A 25,428-nucleotide genomic window follows, 5' to 3' on the forward strand; every position below is an offset into this window, starting at 1 on the left:
TCCATTAATTGCAAGAAGCTTGTCACTGTCCCTTGAAAAATTTGTTGTCAAAACTTCAAGGATGGAGGTCTTGGAATCAAGAATCTATCTATTCTAAATAAGGCATTGAATGGAAATATGGCTTGGGTCTTCTTCAAGAAAAGTCTATCTGCTTTAACTTACTTAGAACTCGTTTTCTCAATAAAGCGGAACAATCACGACATTATATTATGAATTCTTCTATTTGGGGATCGATAAAATCCATTTATTATGAAGTTGAGCATCACTGTTTTTGGTGGATTGGTCAGCACTCTGAACTTAATTTTTGGAATGGGGTCTGGATGTGTCCTTCACTGGCTGCACATGTTGGCCTATCTGCTAGTCAATAGCGTCGTTGTTTTGATTTGGTGGAGGATTATTTGGATGGTAATAATTGGCATAATTTGCATGTGTTACCTACGGATGTGGAGAATAGATTGCGGAATATTAGGCGGGGTAGGGACGATGTTGATATTTGTGTTTGGAAGCCTGCTATGAGTGGGGTTTTAACTGTTAAGCTCCTATACGTTTGGCTTAGATCTCCTCTTACTCAACAGCCTTGGAGTCGTTTTTTAAGGTGTCAAAGTGTTCCTCCTTCACACTCGCTTATTGGATGGCGAGCTTATCTTGGGTATTTGCCAACACATGATCAACTTCAGTTGCGCGGTTGTCAAGTTGTTTCTCGTTGCAGTTTGTGCTCGTTAGATTCTGAAACGTTGGACCACCTTTTTGTCTCCTGTCGGTTTTCCAAATTTATTTGGCATGGTGTTAGCTCATTGTTTGGAAGACGAATTAACACAGACTCGACTCTTAAGAATCCGGTTGATCATGCTGTTATTCAACGTTTCAGTACTCAAATCGCTGATTTGTGGGCGGCAGCAATTGTTAATACAATTTGGGCTCCATGGCTTGCTCATAATAGGTCCATTTTTGAGGATGAGAGGGTTGATACTTCAGTCACGCTGAGACGGATTTGGGGAGCTGTTCGTGAATCTGCTCACACTGGATGGGGCTCCGTTTGGAATTCGCTAGTTGAACTTCAAATCTTAGGTGAGCTCGGGATTGAAAAGCGTCTTGCTAAGGCTCCGCACATTACTCCGATTTTTTGGCAACCACCTCCGAGGGATTGGATTAAGATCAATACTGATGTGTCTGTCACGGGTGCTCCTGGTCCTACGGGTTGCGGAGGTATTTATTGCTCGCATACTGGCATGTGCCTTGGTGCGTTTGCCTTTCCGATTGAAAGTTCCTTTGCTTATCTTGCTGAACTATCTGCTGCTATTTACTCCATTGACATGGCTATCAGTAAAGGTTGGTAGAAAATTTGGCTTGAAAGCGACTCAATGTATGTTGTGCAGATGTTCAAATCTAAATCTTGTTCGGTTTCTTGATTGCTTAGACAAAAATAGTTCAATTGTTTAAATCAGATCGATTCTGTGGCTTTTGTGGTGTCTCATATTTTTCGTGAAGGAAATCATGTTGCGGATTCGCTTGCAAATTATGGACGAACGGCAACAGCTTCGACTTGGTGGGATGTTGATCCGGATTTTTATGGATCGGTCTTTTTTTATGATCGTATAAGACGTTGTGTTTATCGCTTTTTCTAATTCTTTAACTTCACACATTTATTTAAAAAAAAATATACTGAAAATCCAGTTAATAATTGATTAATAGTCAGTTCCTAAGGTCTCTATAATTCACACTGGCAAGAAAAACAAAACTTAGAAAATGAAATTGACGGATCATACGAAATTAATACTCTTTTTCATCGTCATTCACAATGTTACTTTATATATATATTTTGCAGGCCATTCTTTCTCTTTAATTCATTACCATTTTCACTCAATTTTCTACCTTTTCCATGGCAATTTTCTATCCATCATTTATTAATTAATCCCATTTCTATTCTAACTATCCGGTCCCGAGAGAGTAAAGTCGTTCGGAGTAGAGAGGTCTGAGCAAATAACAGTCCTAAAGAATGACGTTGAGGTTTTAAAGTGAATCTCACATCAAAAATTGAGCGGGTTCCGTTTGATTCGTCCTCAAATCGGAGGGACGGAAGGTCATCATCCCGGGAGAAATTAAAGAAAAATTATATTTACCGATGGAAAATTATGTTGCTAAAAGTAAAATATCTGTCAATAAATCCGTATTTTATAGAATTAGTGCGGATTATTCCGTCACTGATTTTAATCCTAAGAAAATATTACTAATTTTTTTTTTGTCAACTAACCCCTCAAATTTTTTATTCTATGGTTCCGCCACTGCCCAATCAGCCCATTTGTAAGTGGAGAATCCGCTCTTTCGTACTAATTGTAACAACTTGGCTCACTATGATGCAGATATTCTTTGTTTTAGTAAAAATCCAACTTATCAAATCTCGTGACTTTAAAACAGGGAAGGAAGTAATCAGGGTTAGGAAGGGTCCACTAACCCTTGGCCGGTCAGAAAACTCCAGGGAAGGGTTGTTCCGACGAGCTTCTCCCTTGCTTTTGATATGGTTAAGAGTCTCTAATTAGAAGCAGAGCTAGATAGTTACACGAATTTGTAGAAATATTTAAATTTTGTAAATATAATTATTTAAAAGAAGGGTCAAAATGCTATAAAATTTTAAAAATGTGAATTTTTATATAAAAAATAAAATTGTGTGGGGTTAATCGACGTCACTCTTAGGCTCTGTTCTTTGTTACTTAATTTCAGTATCAATAAGTTCAGTTCAATAGTTCATTTCAGTAATTTAACATTACTTATTATGATTATAATTATTTTTTATAATTATTTATTTTATTATTATTATTATTAGAACCATTATTATTTTTATAAACCTTTTATTTTAATTATTACTGTTTTTAAGGGATTATATTATTATTTCAGTTTCAGTAGAATTTAGTTCAATTCACTTCAGTTTTTTTTAGTAAAAAAGAACAGAACCTTACTAATATAACTCCGCCTCTGCCCCCGAGCCATAACACAAATGTTTGAAGAAGATAGGAAAAGATTTCGTAATGGTGGAGTCTCGAAAATATTTTCTAGTTCCTATATATTTTTGATGTGAGATTTGATTCATTTGTACTCTTATTGTTGTTCTCTAAAGTCGCTCCTTGCTCAGTCTCTACTCCAACGCCACCTCGCTATATCGGGTCGTTACATCTACACATTACATTAATGTAACAATTTCTTCCTATGTATGTAGGGTGACATGGAGACTATTAAGGAGGAACCCAAGTCCCTTAACTCTAGAGAAGGGAAAGGTGGTTTTAGAGCTACTATGTTTGTTTATGGTAAGCCAATTCACTCTAATTAATCTCGTTAAATATCTGATCTTTTATTTTTAGTCATATTAAGCCTTTGAAGAACAAAAAAAACGGCTTTGAACATAAAACTCGGTTAATATAGCATTATTCATTTCGTATATATTCAGAATTTGTATTTTTTTACAGTTTGAAAGCGGTTTTCAATGTGTAATATGACTACAGTAAAACTGTAAAAACTCTATTTCAAACTGTAAAAAGATATAATTTTTAAACACAGATTAAATGAATAGCGTCTTTTTAACTGAACTAGATGTTCACAGCTAACTAATTTAGCAATCAATGACTTAATGCGATAAAAAAAAAAGACCAGTAACTTAATTTGTCCAAATAAAAGAACAAAAACTTAATAAACCAAAAACTAAAAGATGAGGCGGCTCAGAATGTTTTTTTTTTTAAAATTCTGATATCTTAATCTTTTTTATTTAATTTTTAAATTTAACATCCACATCGTATCTATGAGAATTAATATATGCAGTTAGGATTGTGGATTATTTGCTTAAAACCGTATTACCGCTCTGAACTTATTCAGTTGAGAGTTTTTACACTTTGGTTCGATATCAGTTTATAATTTTAGATGTATTTTGATATTCGGTTCGGTTTAAAATATAAATAAACCGAATCACTCATATTTTACATTTATATATAAATATATACATACATATTTGATTCTACAAATTTAATTTTTTTTATTGTTATTGAGATAATAATCCTATACATATTATTTTAACATTTTTTGTTGAGGTAAATTTAAGGGTAAATAATTTATTAGTCCTCTTATTCTGAAAAACACATTATAAGATACCTATCATTTGTCATTGTTAACCTTTTGATCTTTATATCTTTTTTTTTTTACATTTTTAACCGTTATATCTAGCATAAACAGGGCAGACACATCGCATTATGCGCGTCCTCAAAGCTAAGACATGTTTAGTTTAAAATCTAAAAAAATAGACAAAGGACCAAATGGTTAACGGTAACAAAAGATAAGGACCTTATATTGTGTTTTTCAAAATAGAATGATACGTAAAAATATGGAGACTAATAAAATATTTACCCTAAATTTAATGAGGAACTATAGTGATTTTTATTTATTGTTTTATTTTTAAACTAAATTCGATTTAACACCGAACCAAACTGAGTATTTCAGTTCGGTTTTACATATTGCTCGGTTCAATGATGGTGTCAATTATTTTTGTAATTTCGTTTTTTCAGTTCGATTCGGTTTTGAAATGATGCACATCCCAAAGTGCAGTTATAATTCAATATGTCAAATAAATAAAAAATCAGAAGTACAAACAACAAAAACCGAAAAAATCAGAAACCTCAAAACGTTTTTTCTTTATTATTATAGTAATGACACCGAACCGAACTGAGTATTTCGGTTTTACATATTGTTCGGTTCGGTGTCGGTATCAATTATTTTGTTAGTTTCTTTTTTTTCGATTCGGTTCGATTTTGAACTGATACCCCTAGTGCGGTTATAATTCAATGTATCAAATCAAAAAATCAAAACTACAGTCAACAAAAACCGAAAAAATCAGAAACCTCGGAATGTTTTCTCTTTATGTAATGACTAAAATACCCTTGCGTTAATATTTTTTTTTTTTTTTGTTGGAAATGCAGTTTATGTGACACTTGAAAACATGGGATTCATAGCAAATATGGTTAGCTTGGTGCTATATTTTCTATATGTGATGTATTTCCAAGTAGCAAGTGCTTCAAATACTCTAACAAATTTCATGGGAGCAACCTTCTTACTCACTGTTGTTGGTGGCTTCATCTCTGATACTTACTTGAATAGACTTCACACCATACTCATTTTCACAGCCATTGAACTCCTGGTAATAATGTCATTTATAAATGCTATAATTAAATTATATATTCCGTCGCAATCGAGACGGGTTTTTCTTCCGTGGATAACGGAATTTTTCGTACCATATAAACAATTCTATCCCAATTGCGACGGAATAATCATGTGACGAAATTTTATCATAGACGGAAAATATTTCAGTAAAATTCCGTCAGTATAATTTTCGATTTTGAAGTTTAGAAACCATAACAATAGTAAAGACAAGATTGAGGGACCATGGGTGTAATTTACCGGAATGGTTTGACTCGAGATAAATTTTTGAGTATCAATTTAGCCCATAATTTGACTTTCTTTTATCAGATTAACCCAAAAAGTAACACGTGTCAGCATATGATAATATTTTTTTATACATGTCAACATTTTATACTAACACGTGTCATCTTGAACAGATGCAGCACACAAATTAAGGATCAATTTGGCTTTTCAAGTTATCTAGTAAGATAACATTAGTCTAAAATCAAGTTCGGGTGACCCTTTAACTTCGTATTTGAGGTCATATTGATCCAAAAATGTCGGGTGTCAGCATAAGAAAACGACATATTTCAAATAATTACTAATAATTTATATATTAATATTTATTTTTAAATATAAATTTAATTTTTTATTATTAAAAATTATACATATATATTTAGGTGGGTTTATATGGGTTGGGTTTGAGATTTGATTTTTGAGGCCGAACCCAGCCTGGCCCAAGTCCACCTAAATTAACAGCGGACTAAGCTGAACATTTTTAAACAAAAGCATGTTGGGCCCAGTCTGAATCCGACCCATGAATAAATCTAACTAACATGTATTGTTTTAAACTAATTTAACCCTAGATGCCAAATTGGACCATCCAAACTTGATTTTAGACTAAATTGATCGAAATAGTTAATTTCATTAGATGTATTGATCCTTTATCCTTTGATCCACAATTCCAAGTCGAATTACCAAATCACATCTAAAATTTCACTTTTGACAAAATTGTCCTAGAAGCCAAGTTACATAACCAAATGGACCAAAAAGTTTCGCGATGGGCAATTTAACCGCGTCAGCCACTTTGAATGAAAATTTTCTAGAATGGTCTGACACCAAACTGGTCTTGGGTCATTCAGATATGACTTAAGTACAACTGTTGATGTGCCACATCTGAATGATCTTGGACCACTGTAAAATTTTCCTTTAAATGACCAAATTGACCTTCTATAACAATTTGACTCTTTTTTTTCCAGGCATTAGTGTTGGTCACGATTCAAGCCCATGCAAAGTCTCTACACCCCGAGTATTGTGGAAGACCAAGTTGTGTAGAAGGAAGATCAGCATTCATGCTATATGCATCATTAGCTTTGTTAGCATTAGGTTCAGGTGGAGTTAGAGGTGTTCTTCCTTCACTTGGTGCAGACCAGTTTGATCAAAGTAACCCAAAAGAAGCTAAGGCTATAGCCACTTACTTCAACTGGCTCACACTTAGTACAGTCATTGGTGCATCAGTTGGTGTCACAGTCATTGTTTGGGTTAGCATGAATGATGCTTGGTATAAAGGTTTTATGATCACTACTATAGCTACTTTTGTTGCTATTGTTGCTCTTGCTTGTGGAAAACCTTTTTACTATTTGAGAAAGCCCGGAGATAGCCCGATTATCAGGATTGCACAGGTTCGATTCAATCCACCTATTTTGATATGTTTGTTATTTTGAGAGTCCGGACTACCTCTCATTAGGGGCGAATACAGAGTTTGAAAGTTGGGGATGTAAATTTACACTCGAGTAGTACATTTTTATGGAGATAAAAGGGTTAAACCACCCCTATTAGGGATGGTTATGGGAGGTCAGGGGTGCTCCGGCACCCTAAGCTCTCCTTTTCCCGCCACTGCCTCTCGTGTTTCTAGCATGTTTATTCGAATGCTTTGACCCATGAGATGGGGATCGAATGCAGAAGAATATGTGAGTGGAGAGATAGATTTTTCTCCATGAGCATGGGAGTGTCAGGGACCCCGACCTCCAAAACCACACATACTAAGGGTGGTTTTGGCTCCCTTATCTCCGAAAAATTGGGAGTTGCGATTGCAAGATGGACTCAAAACTATCTGCTCTGAAAGGTGTAAAATACGGTTGAAAAAATTTGCCCAGAACGATGTAGTTAAATTTTATATAGTGCAAAAAAAAAATTATACACATAAGTGTAAAGTTGCCCCTCCAACGGAGCAATTCTGTATTCACCGCTGTCTATGAGCTTGCAGTCCCTTGGTAAATACTATCAACTTGATGGATCCCTTAGAGCATCCCTAATGCAACCAATTTGGGTGTAACTTTTCACAAATTGATTATAACCAAGGAGTAGGGAGCTTGTTACTAAACTTGGTATGTAACCAAATTTGGTTGCATACTTTTTCTGACACTAATTGAAGAAATAAAACAACAAGGCATAGTTTTAGTTGGCTAATATTATATAAGGTCCTTCATGTTTAATATTTTTTTGTTTTTTAACCCTTTTAAAAATGTGAAATAACAACTACTCTAATGGGTTGTAACTTTTGGGTGTAATTTATCCTAGGTGGCACCCCTAAGTTACTATCTCCCATTAGAGATGCTCTGTCTTGGATTTGTGTCATGGCAATCATTGAAGTCATTCTTGTCGATAAAATCACTAAAATTTAATTTCGACATTAATAAAATCATTATGATAAGATTTGATTTCGACATTAATAAAGTCATTATGATAAGATTTGAGAACAAATTGTTGAGTCAACTTGAAGTCCTACTTGGAGCTCATTGCCACTTTAGATTTGTCCACTATATTTCTTTCGCTTCTTTTCCTAAATAAATGAAAAGGAAAACATGGTAAACATGTGGCAGAAAAATTTGATGTGGCGATGAGTTGGCAAATATAATTTTGAATTCTACCGTAGTGACTTTATTGATACTAGAATTAAACATAAAACTGACTTTATTCACCACTGTGACACTGACCCGATATATTTGACCCATTGATTTTATTATTTTCATTTCATATTTAAGAAATTGATTTTGATGGCCAAGTAAGTTTGGCTCGAGTGGTAGGAGTCCCAAATTACTTAAGTTAGATTTCGAATTTAAATTCTAGTTAATGAAATGGATTTCTATTGGAGAATAATCATCTAAAAGATGTTTGATCAATCTCGAATTAATTAATCAGATTTGCATAAGCTAATTTTGATAGGAATAAATTATTTTTCAGGTTATTGTTTTGGCCATAAAAAATCATGGATTGTCACTACCAGAAAAGCCTGAGGAACTATATGAAATCAATGAAAAGGGAACACTCTTTGATCAACAGGAAAAAATTGTACACACTTCTCAATTCAGGTATTATGTGATATATTCAACTTGATTTTATACTGTTGTTACTTTCTGATACGAAAACATGATTTATAGAGATAATCTGTTTAACTTGACTCATTATTTGATACAATTATATTGTTGTCAATTATCATTTGCTTACAAAACTTAACAGAATGTTGGCGTGACACAAAAGACAGTTTATTATATACCAACTAAGTGTCATGATGAACATGTGATGTTCACTGCTATCCTCAGCCACAAAAAAAAAAGTCACATCCTTGTCTGACAAAACGCTTAGTTGGCATGTAGTCAACTGTTATCTGCTTTGCGTTCACATTCCGGTGAATGTTTATACACAAATGGATTGAAATGACTTTGTTAAAATCAAAATTGAGTGATATTATTTAGAGAAAATGAAATTTGAAACAGATTTCGAACTTCAGTAATGGTTGGACATGTTCATAGCCTAGGATACTCGCTTGACCAGCCCAGACCCTTGTCCAACGGGTTGTGCTTAGACGAGAAAATTGATATTAGACCTGACTCGATTCAAACCCACCAAAGCCCACATATTTCTACAGCGGGTTTGAGATTTATAAAAATAAGACTAATCAGTCAGTCTGCTCCAACTTGTCCTATTAATATTGGCTATTAAATTTATAAATTATATTTTAAATATAAATTATAATTTGTATTATTAAAAAATGGGTGTTACTACTTACCGCCCCAAATTACATCATACCACCTCCATTTGGATAATTTTGCCCTTTTGAAAACAAAAAAACGCCAAATTTGGTCTAGGTGGGTGCCAGATCCGCCCAGCCAATGGGCTGGGCGGATCCAGCACCCGCTCAGCCACTGGGCTCGGCAGATCCAGAATCCGCCCAGCAAAATGGCTTGGGCGGATTCTGGATCCGTCCAGCCCATTGGCTGGACGGATCTGGCACCCACCTAGACCAAAATTGGACCTAGGCACAATCGTAGACTTTTTAGCGATGGAAAATAAAAAATTCTCCAATTTTTTTGTGACGAAAAATGCTAATCGTCACAAAAAATATGCATTATGTTCATGTTTTTTTGAGGAAAAAAATGTGAATTTTATTGTTTCCGACTCATAATCATTCGTTTTCGGGATTCAGATTGTCGCATATCAATTATTTTTATAATTTCAATTACTATTGTTCGAGTTTGTGATTTTAGAGAAAGAATTTTTAGTTTTTTATCAAAATTTTGAGAAGGACAAAAAAGTCCAAATGGGGATGGTAATAGTAATTTGAGGGCGGTATTGAGGAATTCACTAAAAAATATATATTTTTAAAATTGAGCTTAAATTTGATTTGTAAGTCCAAACTTACCTAAATTATTTACAGTTGATTTGGACTTGAGTCGAACATTTTTAGTCAAAATTTGTTAAGCACGGTTCTATCCAACTTACGAACAAGTCTAGTTACAGTCTTTAAAATTTACATAAAAATTATATGTGCATCGGTATATTATATGTAATTATATATGACATAAAAGACTAAACCCCTGGTTTCTTGGTATTCAAAATTTTGACATTTATCTTATGTGTATTACTTGATAACATCTGGTCCTTGAGGTATTCACCAGGTGACATTTAACCTATTTTGGATAATAAAAAAAAAAAAGTTAACCGATTTGTGAATTTTTATCACATGGCATAATTTTTGATACGTGGTATGTACATTACTAGATGATATCAAATGAGTCAAATGACATAAAAATGATAATCGTGTTTAACAAAACGTGTCAAGCTGATTATCTCTGTAAATCGTATTATCGTATCATAAATTCACAGTAAAACTATAAAGTTTCCAATGTTTAGAGAATTTACATTTGCTTGAATCTTTTCTCAAAACAGATTCCTAGACAAAGCAGCCATTCTTCCTCAAAACTTGGAACCATCACCATGGAAGATCTGCACAATAACACAAGTAGAAGAAGTAAAAATCCTAATAAGAATGCTTCCAATTCTCTTCAGCACAATCATCATGAACACATGTTTAGCTCAACTCCAAACATTTTCCGTTCAACAAGGTTTCATCATGAACAGATTCCTCGGAAAATTCGAAGTTCCGGCTCCATCCGTCCCAATTATCCCCTTACTTTTCATGATCCTCCTAATCCCAATTTACGAATTCCTCTTCGTCCCATTCGCCAGAAAATTCACCGGCCACCCCACCGGAATCACCCAGCTCCAACGTGTCGGAATTGGCCTCGTCCTCTCGGCAATTTCCATGGCCGTCGCCGGATTAATTGAAGTCAAGAGACGAAATCAGGCGCTTTCTGATATTCGGAACCCTAAAATTAGTGTCTTTTGGCTTTCTTTTCAATTTGGGATTTTTGGGGTTGCGGACATGTTTACTCTCGTCGGGTTACTAGAGTTTTTCTATAGGGAAGCGCCGTCGGGGATGAAATCTTTGTCGACATCTTTTACGTTTCTGTCGCTGTCGTTTGGGTATTTTTTGAGTAGTGTTTTGGTTAATTTGATTAATACGGTGACCGGGAAAATTGCTCCGAGTAAATTGGGATGGTTACATGGTGATGATATTAATCGGAATAATTTGAATTTGTTCTACTGGTTTTTGGCGGTTCTTAGCTGTGTTAATTTTGGGGTTTATCTATTGTCGGCGTCGTGGTATAAGTATAAGATTGATGATAGTGTTGTCGGAGCCGAAGAAAAGGTTTCGGGTGATGGTGAATTTAAGGTCGTCGGAGTGGAAGAAAAGATTCCGGGAAGTGAGACAAAGACTGTTGAAGAGGAAGTGGTTGCGGGTGAAAATCAAGTGAAAGTGGAAAATGAAAGTGAAAGCGAAAGACAAGTTGTGATTTCGGATGATCAGAATAATCAAAAGGTTGACGGAGATGATAAACAAGTTTGATGGTTTGTTTTTTTGTTTTAATTCGTAAACATTGTTGGTTTTGTAATGTTTGATGTTGGTTTTTCGTTGAGAATTCTATAAAATTGATCGGGTGCAATTGATTCGATTAGTAGGTTGTTGGAAATAAAAGAGCAAGTAGGATGAATAATTATCGAATTCAAATATCGTGTCATGGATGCACCACACTATTTAAAAAGCGGTTTTGGTAGAGTAATATGTATTCTGTAAAAGATTAAAGTCGCTTCCTAAGATTAACACATCAGTCTCCAAGCTCGTGTATATTAAAATTTTGAACTAACGGAAATCATTTGCATGAAGAGAATGAACCGGATGCAAAAGAAGTAATAGTAGAACGAAAACTAAATACTCGGGGCCAATGGACAAAAATTTAATAAGAAAAACATATTGCCTGACGGAAATTTTATATTTGTGCCGTAAAATCTGAAATTTGTCACCAATTCTTAAATAACGAATTACCGACGGAAATTTTATATTTGGCTCGGTTTCATTGTAAATATAAACTTTGTTATTTTTTCTCCGTAGTTTCTGAGACCGATCAGACGCACAAATATCATCTAAACAAAAAAATTCTTGAAACAAACGTTAATAAAAACTGTTGTAAATATTATTTAATAAAATCTTTTCAAAAAAATTGAATTACGGCATTTTTTTTCCAAAAATGATTATAATCTGAAGTCACAACTAGACTGACATGTCCGACAGAAACACATTACGTATGAGATGCCGGACAAAAATGCAGTCTGTAACATGTCCTGTCGGTATATTCGTCGCTGATTCTAACAAAAATACAATCCGTGGATGTTTAATGTTTTTTTTCTTGCATTAAGTGAATATATAGGTGAATTTGTTTGGACTGGATTTGAGACTTGATTTTACAGTCCAAATACTCGAGTCAATCTCAACTCGGTTAAATTGACAGCGGCCTAATCTAAACTTAAATTGAGTCTTTTTAAGGCTTAAAATACTATTTAGCCCTAACTAATCCAAGGTGTTGATTTTTACCACCAATTATTTAGTAATATGTGTCATCTGATCTATACAATACGCCGAGTTTTTTGCCCCATCACTTAAATTTGACTTGAAACTGATCAAAATTATTCAAAATCTCGATAAATGTGGATAGTAAGTCACAGTGTTCAAGAAAACGGTCTCCTAGACCGCATAGGAGCTCGAAATTGAGAATTGGTTCGGAGTTTTCATGAGTAGTCACCTTCAATGTTTTTTTGCCACCAGGCGTTTTTTGGCCGTCTAGGCTGATAGGAACGATTTTATTATTATTATAGTTCAGTTTTTTTGAACATTGTCGCATGGTTGTAGATTAATTTATTTTACTATTTTTTAATATTTTTATTTAATTACTCCCAATATATGGCTTACGACTTTAAGTACAGTATCTCATACGTAATTTTTGGTGAATCAAATTGTATATAAACATTTTTTACTCGTTTGAGTTGTTCACTCATAGTGTTCTTGAAATGTTATTAATATTATTGTCGCATCTTGAAGGATGTATATTATAAACATACAAATTTTTATGTATTAAATCATTTTAAATTATTATTTTTATATAAATAATTTGTTTATTAACAAATAAGAAAATACAAAACATAAATTTTACTAATCTCTAATTAATTCTTGACCAATCTCCGAACAGAACAAACGTCTAACATCTTTTACAAAATTAGCAAGTTAACAATTGTTATTAATTTTTTTAACGATTCTTTTAAATTTTTATGCATCAATTTTCTATTAGGTTAATTGTTAATTTAGCATTTATAGTGGTTCAAAATTCATTAATTTTTATAGGTTAATGAGCAAACCTTACTAAACAGGACGGAAATTGTGTTGTAAAATCCGTTGGCGACGGAAAGTTCTTTGTATGTATAAAATTTCGTTATTTTCTCCTAGAATTTCCGAGAGAGAACTATTGAGAGAGAACTATTGACACGGAAATATAGTCTCAACAAAAAATTCTTGAAACCAACGTTAATAAAATCAGTTGGAAATATTAATTAATAAAATCATTTTGAAAAAATTTGAATTAAATTCTAAAAATAATTATAATCTGCCCTCACGACTTGACCGACATGTTCGATAGAAATACGGTACATATAGGAGATGCCGGACAGAAATACGGTCCATAGGATACACGTTATATTTGTCGCTGATTGAACAGAAATACAACCCGTTAAGTTTTGGTCGTGTTTGGATAGCAAAAAATGATATTGCGTCCGGCTTGATCGAACCTATTCAAAAGTAAAATTATGTAAAGAGGTGAATCTGTTTGGACTGGATTTGAAACTTGAATTTCAAGTCTAAAAACTCAATTCAGTTTGAGCTCGATTAAATTAATAACGGACTAAGCTAAACTTAAATTTAGTTTTTTTAAGGGTTAAAGTACTATTTAGCACACTGACTAATCCAAAATGTTGGTTTTTCTACTGATCTATTATTTGTTAATATTTATCTTTTGATCAATCTGTCCTCTTATTTAAGTATATATTGGATCTATAACCTGTCAAAATTGGTGAAAATCTCAATCAATGTGGATGGTAAGTTACAGTTGTTGATAAAAATTTAACAGTTCTGTGATATTTTAGATAAATGCCTAAATAGTGCTTTAAGTTTTTTTCATAAATCATTTATTAGTCCATATGTTTTTATATAAAATAATGTTTAACCGTTGTATTTTAATAATATATTGTTTAGTTCTCAACTTTTATTCTCTCCTATGTTGCCCGGACACGGATACGGATACGGTATCCGACACGGACACGGATACGGAAAACGTCACTTCTATAAAACACATGACACGGAAACGTGGGGAAAACGTGTAAAAATATTGCGGCACATTTATAAATGTTAAAAATATATTTTTATATATGATTTTTTTGTAATATAACTAAATAAATATATATAAACTTTTTCAAAAAAAAAAATATATATATATATATATATAAACAAAATTGTTAGCAGCCCTATTTATATAAATGGAGAAGTTTGAGAGTTTTTGTATTAATTAGGAGTTTCTGGCATTAATTCCCTCTGTCCTTTGGGTTTCTGCAGTGAATACAGATACTCTGTTTCACTCTGTTTTTCTGATAAAATTGATGAATTTGTAACTGCTCTCACAGACTATGTCTTTTGGGTTACCTCTGATCTTATTTTCTCTGCACATACAGATAACATAATCTTTGCATATTCCTGCTCTCTAAATCTATTTCAAATAACGATCGATGATTGAAGTCGAACCTCTGTTTTTTTTCATATTTGAAGAATCGACTAGTTTTTTTTTTGCTGGGACACGCGTATCCTTCACTGATTCGCGTGTCCAACTTTCAAATATTATGAAAGCGGCCCCGAAACGTATCCCAGGTGTTTCCGTATCAGATACGTATCCAAAACGTGATACGTTAAGTCTATCACGTATCCGTACTTCAGAGGTTCCTTCTATAAAGAGTAAACTTTAGTTCCTCTTAATCTTTTAAATATTTGAATTATTAAATAGTTTAGTGACTTTATAAGAGAGTATAGAGTAAACTGTTGAATAAAATAAAAAAAATTAAGAACAAAATAATGTATGAGGAGTACATAAAGTTTTAGATAATAAAATATTTACTTTGTTTTTAATGTAAACCTATGAGTTTTAATCTAACCTATCTCAAACTCGGCCCATGAAGAAAGCGGTAGGGTCCAATTGAACAAACTAACAACCTGTTTGTTTGGGCTTTCATCGTCCTCTCTTTTGGGCCAAAAATAAATTTACTAATAAATTCACATTTAAAAACATTATTTATAATTATGTCAAGTTTTAATTTTCAATTACAGTAGAACCTTGATAAATGAATACCTTTGGGACCAAAAAAAATATTCATTTGGCGAGATTATTTGTTTATCAATTAATGAATATAATATTTATTTATCGATAAATGAATAATAATTCATTTAGATGATATTTTTAGACTAAATGATGAGGCAAATGATCCCGAACCCGACGATAGTATCACTATACCACAAGTGTCCTCAAGAGAAGCTTTTCAAGCTATTGTCACTATACAAAATTACTTGGTGCAACATGATCAAAATATTCCAGAAGTGGTGCATGCTTTACACAAAATCAAGGATCAGATGCATTTTGGGGGAGGAAAGACACAATCAACTTTGGAGGCATTTTTCGAAAAAACATGACTTATTAATGTGTTTGAAAATTAGTCATTGGATGAAATGTATTCATGATATATTATATAAATAAAAATATATTATTTGAAATATAGTGATTATTCATTTATATTTACATAGGGCCTATAAAGACTTCATTTGTATTTATTCGTTAATGCATTAAGCGAGGTTATTCGTTAAGCCCATTGGACCAAGTTAGGACCGAGGAAATTTATTCATTAGACGAGGTTATTCATTAGACGAGGTTATTCATTTATCGAACATTCATTTATCGAGGTTCTACTGTATGTCAAATTGAGGGTCTATGATATATTATCTAGGTTTAGAATTTATGAATTAGAGTTTGAAATTTTTAAATTCGGAATTAAATTTGATAATCTGATTTAGTTGTTGTCACGTCCGTGAGTAAATTTCTAGAATTTATATTTTGATATTAGTATATATGATAATTATTAGGTGTATGATTTTTATTTGGCGCTATAAAAAAAGTTTGGAATTAATTTGATGGTTTTAGGTGTAAATTAAAAGTTTAGGATAATTTTTAAAGATTATATAAAGATGGAGAACCAAATGAGATTTTTTTCGGATTTAGGATATATATCCCAGAAGCATCCGATCACCATCATCATCTTCTTTCTTTATTTTTCTTTTTCTTTTCTTTCCTGTGCCTCTTCGCCGTTCTTCGACCATTTCTCCACCGTTTTTTTATTTAAGGAGATTCGACCGTCCGAATCATTTTAAATTGGAACCATAACATCCTTATACATAGATCTAAGTCCTAGTCGAAGAGTTTTTGAGTTTCGGCAGTGTTTGGAGGGAAATGGCTTAGGTAGAGTTTAGAGGCGAATTGAACAGGTTTGTGGTTTTCAATTAATAGTCAAGGTAAGTACCTATCAACTATATTTTGAATTTTATGTATACAAATATATATATAATCAAAGAAGTTTCAGAAATTGATATTTTAGGGTTATGCAGGAATTTTATAAAATTAGGGTTTTTCCCGATTTTGCTTTTTATTGTGAAATTATGATTCAAATGAAGCTATTCACTATGTTTCTATGTGAATTTCGAATTTTACTTGATTATGTTGATTTACGGCTTAATTTGGTTGATTTACATATATACATATATGTTTTGGGTTTCAATATAAATCTCTATTGAACAAAATGAATTTGATGATTTCTTACGAATTGTGTTTGGATTGAGAAATCTGTTGCGGTTATTATTGTTATTATTTTGGATTGAAGTCCAAATATGATTTTTATCATACAAAAGGACTAATTGAAGCCAAATGATTTTTGGTTATGAAATAGTTTGGAATTTGATTTGTGATTTTATGATTTTATATCCATCGAGAGCTATCTGGATCGGTGGTTCCACAGTTTGAAAGACCTATTGGGTATGACAAAGAAGTGTCGGGTAAGACCATATGGGATAAGCATTGTTAAGAGACGTCTCGACTATATATGTGGTTATGGATTGATACTTAAGGGGAGAAACTCGAGGATAGATACAATGTTTTAAGTTCATTTGGATTATGTTTTCGGTTATTATTGATTTTGATATAAGGTTTTACGTTTGATTAAATACGAGTTGGTTTGATAAAACACTTATTTTATTACAATATTTTATAAGGTTTTGAACTCAAGAATGGATACAATATTATATATTTTATATGTTTTTGGTTTACTACTTTGACTATATTATAAACTTAAGTTTTGAGTATATTTTATAGGGTTTGATGATTATATTATAAATTTAAGTTTTGAGTATATTTTATAAGGTTTTGATTAAATCTCTTTATAAACGTATATATGTAGCTATGTTAAGTAAAGTTGGTTTTTATAGCTGATAGTTTCTTATTGAGATTTTTGTCTCACGTTTTTAAATGTTTAAATGTTTTTAGGTGAGAAAGTACAGGATATAGAGAAGGTTACCGACCGCTTAGGCGAGATTTGGAAGTTGGCTTAGAACTTTGGTATTGCAATTGTAATATAATGATATTGGGTTAAAATGGAGACTCCTAAGTATTGCTTATGATCTTTCTATTTCACGCCCGATGCCGATTGAGGTCGTTTAGGGTCGGGTGTCCAGTTTGGTATCAGAGATCTAGGTTAAATTCTTCGGACCTAAGGTTGATAGTAATTGAGGAATATGAATATTTGGTGATAGCTAAAAAAATAATTGATAGTACTTGAGGACTATGGATATTTGGTGAAAGCTAAGAAATAACCGATTGAAATTTTATGAGGATTGAGTAACTATCTAATGAGGAGTAGAAATGAGATTTGATGGTTAGCAATATCTAGGTGTATGAAAAATAGTAAATTATTTGATATTTTGGTGATATGAGTTATGAGGAGGTCATAACTTTGAGCTAGAGATAGTAAAGAATTGTCTATAAAGGTGCTACTGGAAAGTCAGATCTGTATCTTAATCTTATGATTCATTTTTCGATCAGATAGAGGCTGAATCTGTCATGGAGTCCTAAATGAAAGTTATTTATTATTATCTTACGTTTCCAGGGGTTTTTGAATCGCCTTAATCGGACTCCGTATGAAAAAGTTATGCTGGAAACGACATATGTTGGACATTTTAGCTTTAAACCAGAATTTGGTTTTTGTTTGATTTTTCTCCTTAGTATGACTTGGAATTGATATTTGAGAATTTAACAGTGGCTGAAAAATATACGTATCTCAGATGTGAAGTAAGGTTAGGAGACTTTGAAATGATATGATGAGTTTTGAAGGTCATTTATATGTGATTAAGAAAGCGAAAATGTGGAGATTTCAATTAATTGTTTTGGAGGTTGATTATCAATTGGAGATTATGATAGAAGTTTAACAAGTTATTGAATCTTCAGTTGCATAAATGATATCTGAATTCAAGTGCAGATCTATTGTTGAATTTTATCAGGTTGAGGTTTAGAATTATTGAGAGTTATATAAATGATGTTTAGAGAGATACCGATGGTAGTGATCAATGAAAAGTAAAGTGGGAGAATATATTTGATGTTTGAGGAAATAATTAAGATATGAATTTTGAGGACAAATTTTTCTGATCTTAAGCACAGTTTGAGGTAGAAAATTAAGAGATAAAGATGAAAAAAGTTATTTCGAGTTGAAGTTTGTGTGATTATGGTTTCAGTTTATATAAGGATCCAATTGAGTGTTTATAGGTCAAACAAGAAAATAGAATCCTATAATAGATTTATTGACTTTTATGGGTGTTAAAATATTATTTGAAATTTGAAGAAGACAGAAAAATACATTGATTATCGTAATTTAGGTACTGAGAAACAATTAAGTTTATTTGGTTGGATTGATGGTATATATAGTGGTGAGCAAAAAATAGCATGTTAGCTTAACTGATTTTGAGGAGTTAAATGGAGAATTATAGGAGTGATGTTGATCTTAAGAGTTTATGAAATGACTCTTATTGATAGGAAATTGTATCATCAAAATGAGGTTTATATTGGTGATGTTGATGTTGATGTTGAGGTTTATGAAATGACTTTTATAAGAGTGGTGATAATGTTGATGCTAATGATTGAATATTATAATATACATAGTTATTGGAGTGAAAATTTATAGATTTAAGTATTAATATGATGAAATATGATTATAGGTGTATGATGTTTATTGATTCGAATTATTTGAAGTTTAAGAAAATTATAATATCGTACATATTAGCGGTTCAAAAGTGATATTTTTGAAGTCTATAAAACTTGGAAATAGGTGAATTTATTTGATATATATGCAATTGATGGAATCAATTGTGATTTAAATTTATTAAAGTGAGATTTGTTGTATGTTAGAAAAATACGAATATAAAGTGTATCAGATCATATAAAATTGAATATATGATATTTGAAGTTTTATTGTGGATTTATTGGTGATTGAATTAACTAGGTTGAAATTGAGAGTTACAATGATGTAGATATGGATAAATGATGAAGTTAATGGGAGGATTGTGGTCTCATGATGATTATGAGAAATCTTGATAATGTGAAATAATTTTGTGATCTTGGAGATTATTTGAGGAAGAAACTTTAGATTAGAGAACGTGAATTTCGAGGACGACATTTCTTAAGGTGGGGAGAATTGTCATGTCTGTGACTAAATTTCTAGAATTTATATTTTGATATTAGTATATATGATAATTATTAGGTGTATGATTATTTGGCGCTATAGAAAAAGTTTGGAGTTAATTTGATGGTTTTAGGTGTAAATTAAAAGTTTAGGATAATTTTTAAAGATTATATAAAGATGGAGAACCAAATGAGATTTTTGTCGGATTTAGGATATATCCCAGACGTATCCGATCACCATCATCATCTTCTTTCTTTATTTTTCTTTTTCTTTTCTTTCCTGTGCCTCTTCGTCGTTCTTCGACCGTTTCTCCACCGTTTTTTTGATTTACGGAGATTCGACCGTCCGAATCATTTTAAATTGGAACCATAGCATCCTTATACATAGATCTAAGTCCTAGTCGAAGAGTTTTTGAGTTTCGGCAGTGTTTGGAGGGAAATGACTTAGATAGAGTTTAGAGGCGAATTGAACGGGTTTGTGGTTTTCAATTAATAGTCAAGGTAAGTACCTATCAACTATATTTTGAATTTTATGTATACAAATATATATATAATCAAAGAAGTTTCAGAAATTGATATTTTAGGGTTATGCAGGAATTTTATAAAATTAGGGTTTTTTTCGATTTTGCTTTTTATTGTGAAATTATGGTTCAAATGAAGCTATTCACTATGTTTCTATGTGAATTTCGGATTTTACTTGATTATGTTGATTTACGGCTTAATTTGGTTGATTTACATATATACATATATGTTTTGGGTTTCAATATAAATCTCTATTGAACAAAATGAATTTGATGATTTCTTACGAATTGTGTTTGGATTGAAAAATCTGTTGCGGTTATTATTGTTATTATTTTGGATTGAAGTCCAAATATGATTTTTATCATACAAAAGGGCTAATTGAAGCCAAATGATTTTTGGTTATGAAATAGTTTGGAATTTGATTTGTGATTTTATGATTTTATATCCATCGAGAGCTATCTGGATCGGTGGTTCCACAGTTTGAAAGACCTATTGGGTATGGCAAAGAAGTGTCGGGTAAGACCATATGGGATAGGCATTGTTAAGAGACGTCTCGACTATATATGTGGTTATGGATTGATACTTAAGGTGAGAAACTCGAGGATAGATACAATGTTTTAAGTTCATTTGAATTATGTTTTCGGTTATTATTGATTTTGATATAAGGTTTTACGTTTGATTAAATACGAGTTTGTTTGATAAAACACTTATTTTATTACAATATTTTATAAGGTTTTGAACTCAAGAATGGATACAATATTATATATTTTATATGTTTTTGGTTTACTACTTTGACTATATTATAAACTTAAGTTTTGAGTATATTTTATAGGGTTGGATGATTATATTATAAACTTAAGTTTTGAGTATATTTTATAGGGTTGGATGATTATATTATAAACTTAAGTTTTGAGTATATTTTATAAGGTTTTGATTAAATCTCTTTATAAACGTATATATGTAGCTATGTTAAGTAAAGTTGGTTTTTATAGCTGATAGTTTCTTACTGAGATTTTTGTCTCACGTTTTTAAATGTTTAAATGTTTTTAGGTGAGAAAGTACAGGATATAGAGAAGGTTACCGACCGCTTAGGCGAGATTTGGAAGTTGGCTTAGAACTTTGGTATTGCAATTGTAATATAATGATATTGGGTTAAAATGGAGACTCATAAGTATTGCTTATGATCTTTTTATTTCACGCCCGATGCCGATTGAGGTCGTTTAGGGTCAGGTGTGACAGTTGTAGTTTTATAATTAATTATGATATTTATGTAACTAACCCAAAAATAAATAACACTATTAATCCCCAAACATGATATATTTATATTATGAACTAATTATCATTTTGATATTTTAATTTATTATGTTAGAATTTATTAATTTTATATTTTGAAATATTATTAGTTGGTGTTCAAAAACATAATTATAAATAGTAGAAATATTATTAATATTGTTAATATTTTATTATTGTAATAAATATATTTATATCAAATATAATTAGTTGTAAGTGTCTTTACGTTGCCCCTCTCTCTTCTCTATATATCAGAAATTGTACTTAGTTCGTGGAATCATCAAAACATCTGTAGAATAGAACAACTTTGATGTAAGAGTTATATGACTTCTAATACGAGTTCACGGTTCGATTCTTCCTAACAACAATCTAACCGTAATTTGTATTACAATAAGTAACTTGATAAATTGTACTTATATTCGGATTTTATATATGTATAATTCTTACAATTATATTAAAAAAATAAATGAAAAAAATATCAATTTTCACAAGAATTTTTGAACTTTAGTTAAATCCCAACTAAACCTTGATTGAATCTCTAACCTTTAACTCTCTCCTTTTCGATTATTTAACTGATCTTAATTTAATAACCATGTTCGTTAAATAGAAACCGACTCGAATCTTTGAAAAGGAAGAGATAATATGGCTTTGATCAAAATTTTCAAAATACACCATTATATATATAAAAACCATATGATAGGTCCATTTAAATATATATCTCTAAGGACATGATTAAGTTATTCAAATATTTATATTTTGGAGTTTGGAAATGGGAATGCAATTTTGATTAAAATATACAGCGAGATTTATATAAAAAAAAATACGGTGGAAGAGTTACCTCCGTGATGTTCGACTTGAATATAACTAATCCGGAATGTCATTTTAGGATACTCATTGGTCAGAAAAAAAAACTTTTGTTAATTAAATATTAATTAAAATGTATATTTTCTCTAATTTGCTAATATTTTTTTTTTAAGAAACTAATATATTTTTTAAGGAATATAAAGACATTAAAATTATGAAATATGTCACATAGTTGTGTATATATATGTTTAGTCCATGAAGCATAGTAATGGGCAAAAAACATACTATATAATAATGTCTTAGAATAATAATTATATTGAGAAAATAAAATCTGCCGTGATTTTTGGAAATGATTTATAGAAATGATCAGTCCAAAAAGTGGAATATAATATAATTATTTTACAGATATTATAAGAAATCCGCCGACAAGGGGAAATTTAGCAGATAAATTATTAACAAAATAAATGGGGTTAATTTTAATAAATGTCCTGTAGTTTTACGTTTTTACAGAGTGGTACAAACCGAATCGTTTGATTTGTAATTTTTTTATTTTTTATTGACTTTATCAAATTTGGTACATAACGACTTTAAAATGAAAATTTTCAAAAATTAAAATTGTTTAGTATCTTATTTACTATGAAACCACGTTTTTTATTTTTCAAAATCATCGGTTTTGAAGTTTTCTCTCTCTAAACATTAATTTTTTTTCTTATAAAAAAACAACACATAAATAACCTCAAACCTAAAAGTTGCTTAAAATATCATTTAGTTCTTGAAAATTTCCATTTTGATCTCATTATCGGCTAAATTTGGCAAAGTAAAAAAAATGAAAATTTCGCAAACCACATAGTTCGGTTTGGAATAAAAAAACAGTGGTATAGATTTGTAAAAACGTGAAACCACAAGGAATTTATTTGAAATCCAAATAAATATACATCAATTACATATAATAATGTAATCGAGTTGAGCCGAGCTTTGGGCTGCTCATGCTTGGGTCGTCAGAAAATTGACGACCTCAAGCTCAACATTCTATTCGTGAGTTGCTCAAATAGTTCGTTAATTCTGTTCATGGATTTCTCTCACGAACAACTTATTAACTATGTTCATTAGTTATATTGATTTGGAATTTTTTTAACACAAGTTGTTTTACATTTCTACCTTTATAGAAATACTATTATTAAAAAAAAACAATCAAATCAAGCTTGCTCATGAGCGTTTCATGAACATTATAATCAAACGTGAACCTATAACGGACTTGCGCACTTTCGAACAAATTTTTTCGTGCTCAAACTCGACTCGTTTATAAATCGAACCAAACACTAAATCGTTAATGAGTGGCTCGGCTCATTTATCGCTCTAATTACATATCATTTTCTATCGTGAAAAAAATTACATAGCATTTAAAAAAAATTAAATTGTATTTTATTTTAGCAAATTTAATTTTTTATATTTATATTTAAATTAAATAGGGATTTTTCACTGAAATAATAGAAACAAGGTGCATGTGATTTTACAAATTACAATGAGATAAATTTCACCTCCTCACATGGATTCAATGATAATAATTTATTGTATGATTTCTAGTTTGACCACAATTATATTTATACACTTTTCTTTACCTAGGGTTTCTATTTTTTACCTTTTTTCACATTGCAACTTGTACTTCTTTATTAATTTTCTTTTTTAAATTGCAAGTTGTACTTTAATTATGTCCATATTCTCTCATTTTGTAAGCTATAAGGATTCCAATTTCATTTTATATGGTCACAATGATTATTTTCCTCACCTTCATAAATGAAGATTGTGTAACGATACGGTTCGGAGTGGGCAATACCGAGTAGAAGATTTGAGTAAAAAGCGACTTTAAGGAATGGCGATAGTGATAGAAATGAACCGAATTCCATATCGAAAATGGATAGGGAGTGACTACGGCTTATTAGTAAAGTGTGAATGCAATGCATGCAGACTCGTTTTAAAGCAGTGTGCTCAAGGTGTTAAATGTGGGTCAAAACAGACAATATCTATATAGTATTGGTTCAGATGGATTACAGATAGTGATATTCCTAAAAATAGAGTTAATAAAGCAATTTTTTTAATAAATTAGTCTTTTGTTTACATGTTACTAAAGTTTTTTATTCAATTTGCACGGGTCATTGATATTTGTTTCACCTTCCAAATGGCCCTGGATACTAGGGGCTTGTATTAATTAAATATCCCACATTTAGGAAGTTGTACAGCTCTCTCTATATATGCATATACAATCGACTCCCTTTAAGATGTTTTTTGGAGTGATTTAGACACTTATTTACATAGTATTAGAATCTTGTATTCAATATTAGGTCAACCTTATATGTTTATTTCACGCTTTAGATATTGATGGCTCTAGCTGTTGATCCCTTGTAAGGTTGCAAAGATAGTTTCAAGGGGGGGTTAGGAACTATTTTACCCTTTTTAAATAATTAGGGCAAACTTCTTTTTCTTAAGAAGAAAGTATATGACAGCGGCACTGAGTAATCAGCAAGACACTGGCTTAGTCAACTGGTGACTAGGTCAGTTTCGTTGCTTAAGTCAGAAAATAGCACTTAGAGTCTATTCCTGAACTAAGTCGTTTGCAGCGCACAACTCAGCTTGACCTCTTTTACTTGGTCAGTTTTAGTTTGTTTTAAGCAAGCAATGTATTAAGGAGTTAAGGGTTAGAAATACTTCACTCAACGGAGTTATCCAGGTTCGGCTTCTTCTAAGCCTACGTCCTGTCCCCGGAACACGTTCCGAGATTTCCAATTCACTACTGAGCTCTTTAAAGGTAGAGACTCAAAAATCCTTTACAAATCAGAAGCTGAGTATAACAAGAGTACCTTCCTCTATACCTCTACTCACTTCTACTCTAATTCACTAAGTACTAAAACCGAGTACTCAGCTTCTCCTTTCTAATTCTAGAAATGATTAAGATTTGTCCTAAACAACAATTGCTAGAACACCTTAGATGATTGAGGATCAATCACTCTAGACTTTTACACAGATGTGAAAATTGTCGTGTAAGATTTGCTTTGCTTTTGGATGCAGAACTTTTGTATACGTTTGGTCAGCGTAACGGCTTTTGCTCAAAGTTCTGTCTTGA

General features: G+C 31.7%; 1 protein-coding gene across 1 annotated transcript; it reads left to right on the top strand.

Moving 5' to 3' along the window:
* Nucleotides 1-3,217: 3,217 nt before the first annotated feature.
* Nucleotides 3,218-11,404, top strand: LOC136207246 (protein NRT1/ PTR FAMILY 4.6-like). Its single transcript, XM_065998548.1, has 5 exons — nucleotides 3,218-3,299; nucleotides 4,956-5,173; nucleotides 6,414-6,836; nucleotides 8,398-8,525; nucleotides 10,384-11,404. Exons 1-5 carry the CDS (start codon nucleotides 3,218-3,220, stop codon nucleotides 11,402-11,404), a joined length of 1,872 nt encoding a protein of 623 aa, XP_065854620.1.
* Nucleotides 11,405-25,428: the final 14,024 nt, after the last annotated feature.

This window comes from Euphorbia lathyris, chromosome 9 (genome assembly GCF_963576675.1).
Source record: "Euphorbia lathyris chromosome 9, ddEupLath1.1, whole genome shotgun sequence".
Classification (NCBI taxonomy): domain Eukaryota; kingdom Viridiplantae; phylum Streptophyta; class Magnoliopsida; order Malpighiales; family Euphorbiaceae; genus Euphorbia; species Euphorbia lathyris.

What these genes read in the sequence shown, in the direction of transcription:
- LOC136207246 (XM_065998548.1), top strand. Translation starts at nt 3,218, where the DNA reads ATGGAGACTATTAAGGAGGAACCCAAGTCCCTTAACTCTAGAGAAGGG. An exon ending in TCACAGCCATTGAACTCCTG is followed by an intron (nt 5,174 to 6,413) that starts GTAATAATGTCA and finishes TTTTTTTTCCAG; the next exon opens with GCATTAGTGTTGGTCACGAT. An exon ending in CGATTATCAGGATTGCACAG is followed by an intron (nt 6,837 to 8,397) that starts GTTCGATTCAAT and finishes ATTATTTTTCAG; the next exon opens with GTTATTGTTTTGGCCATAAA.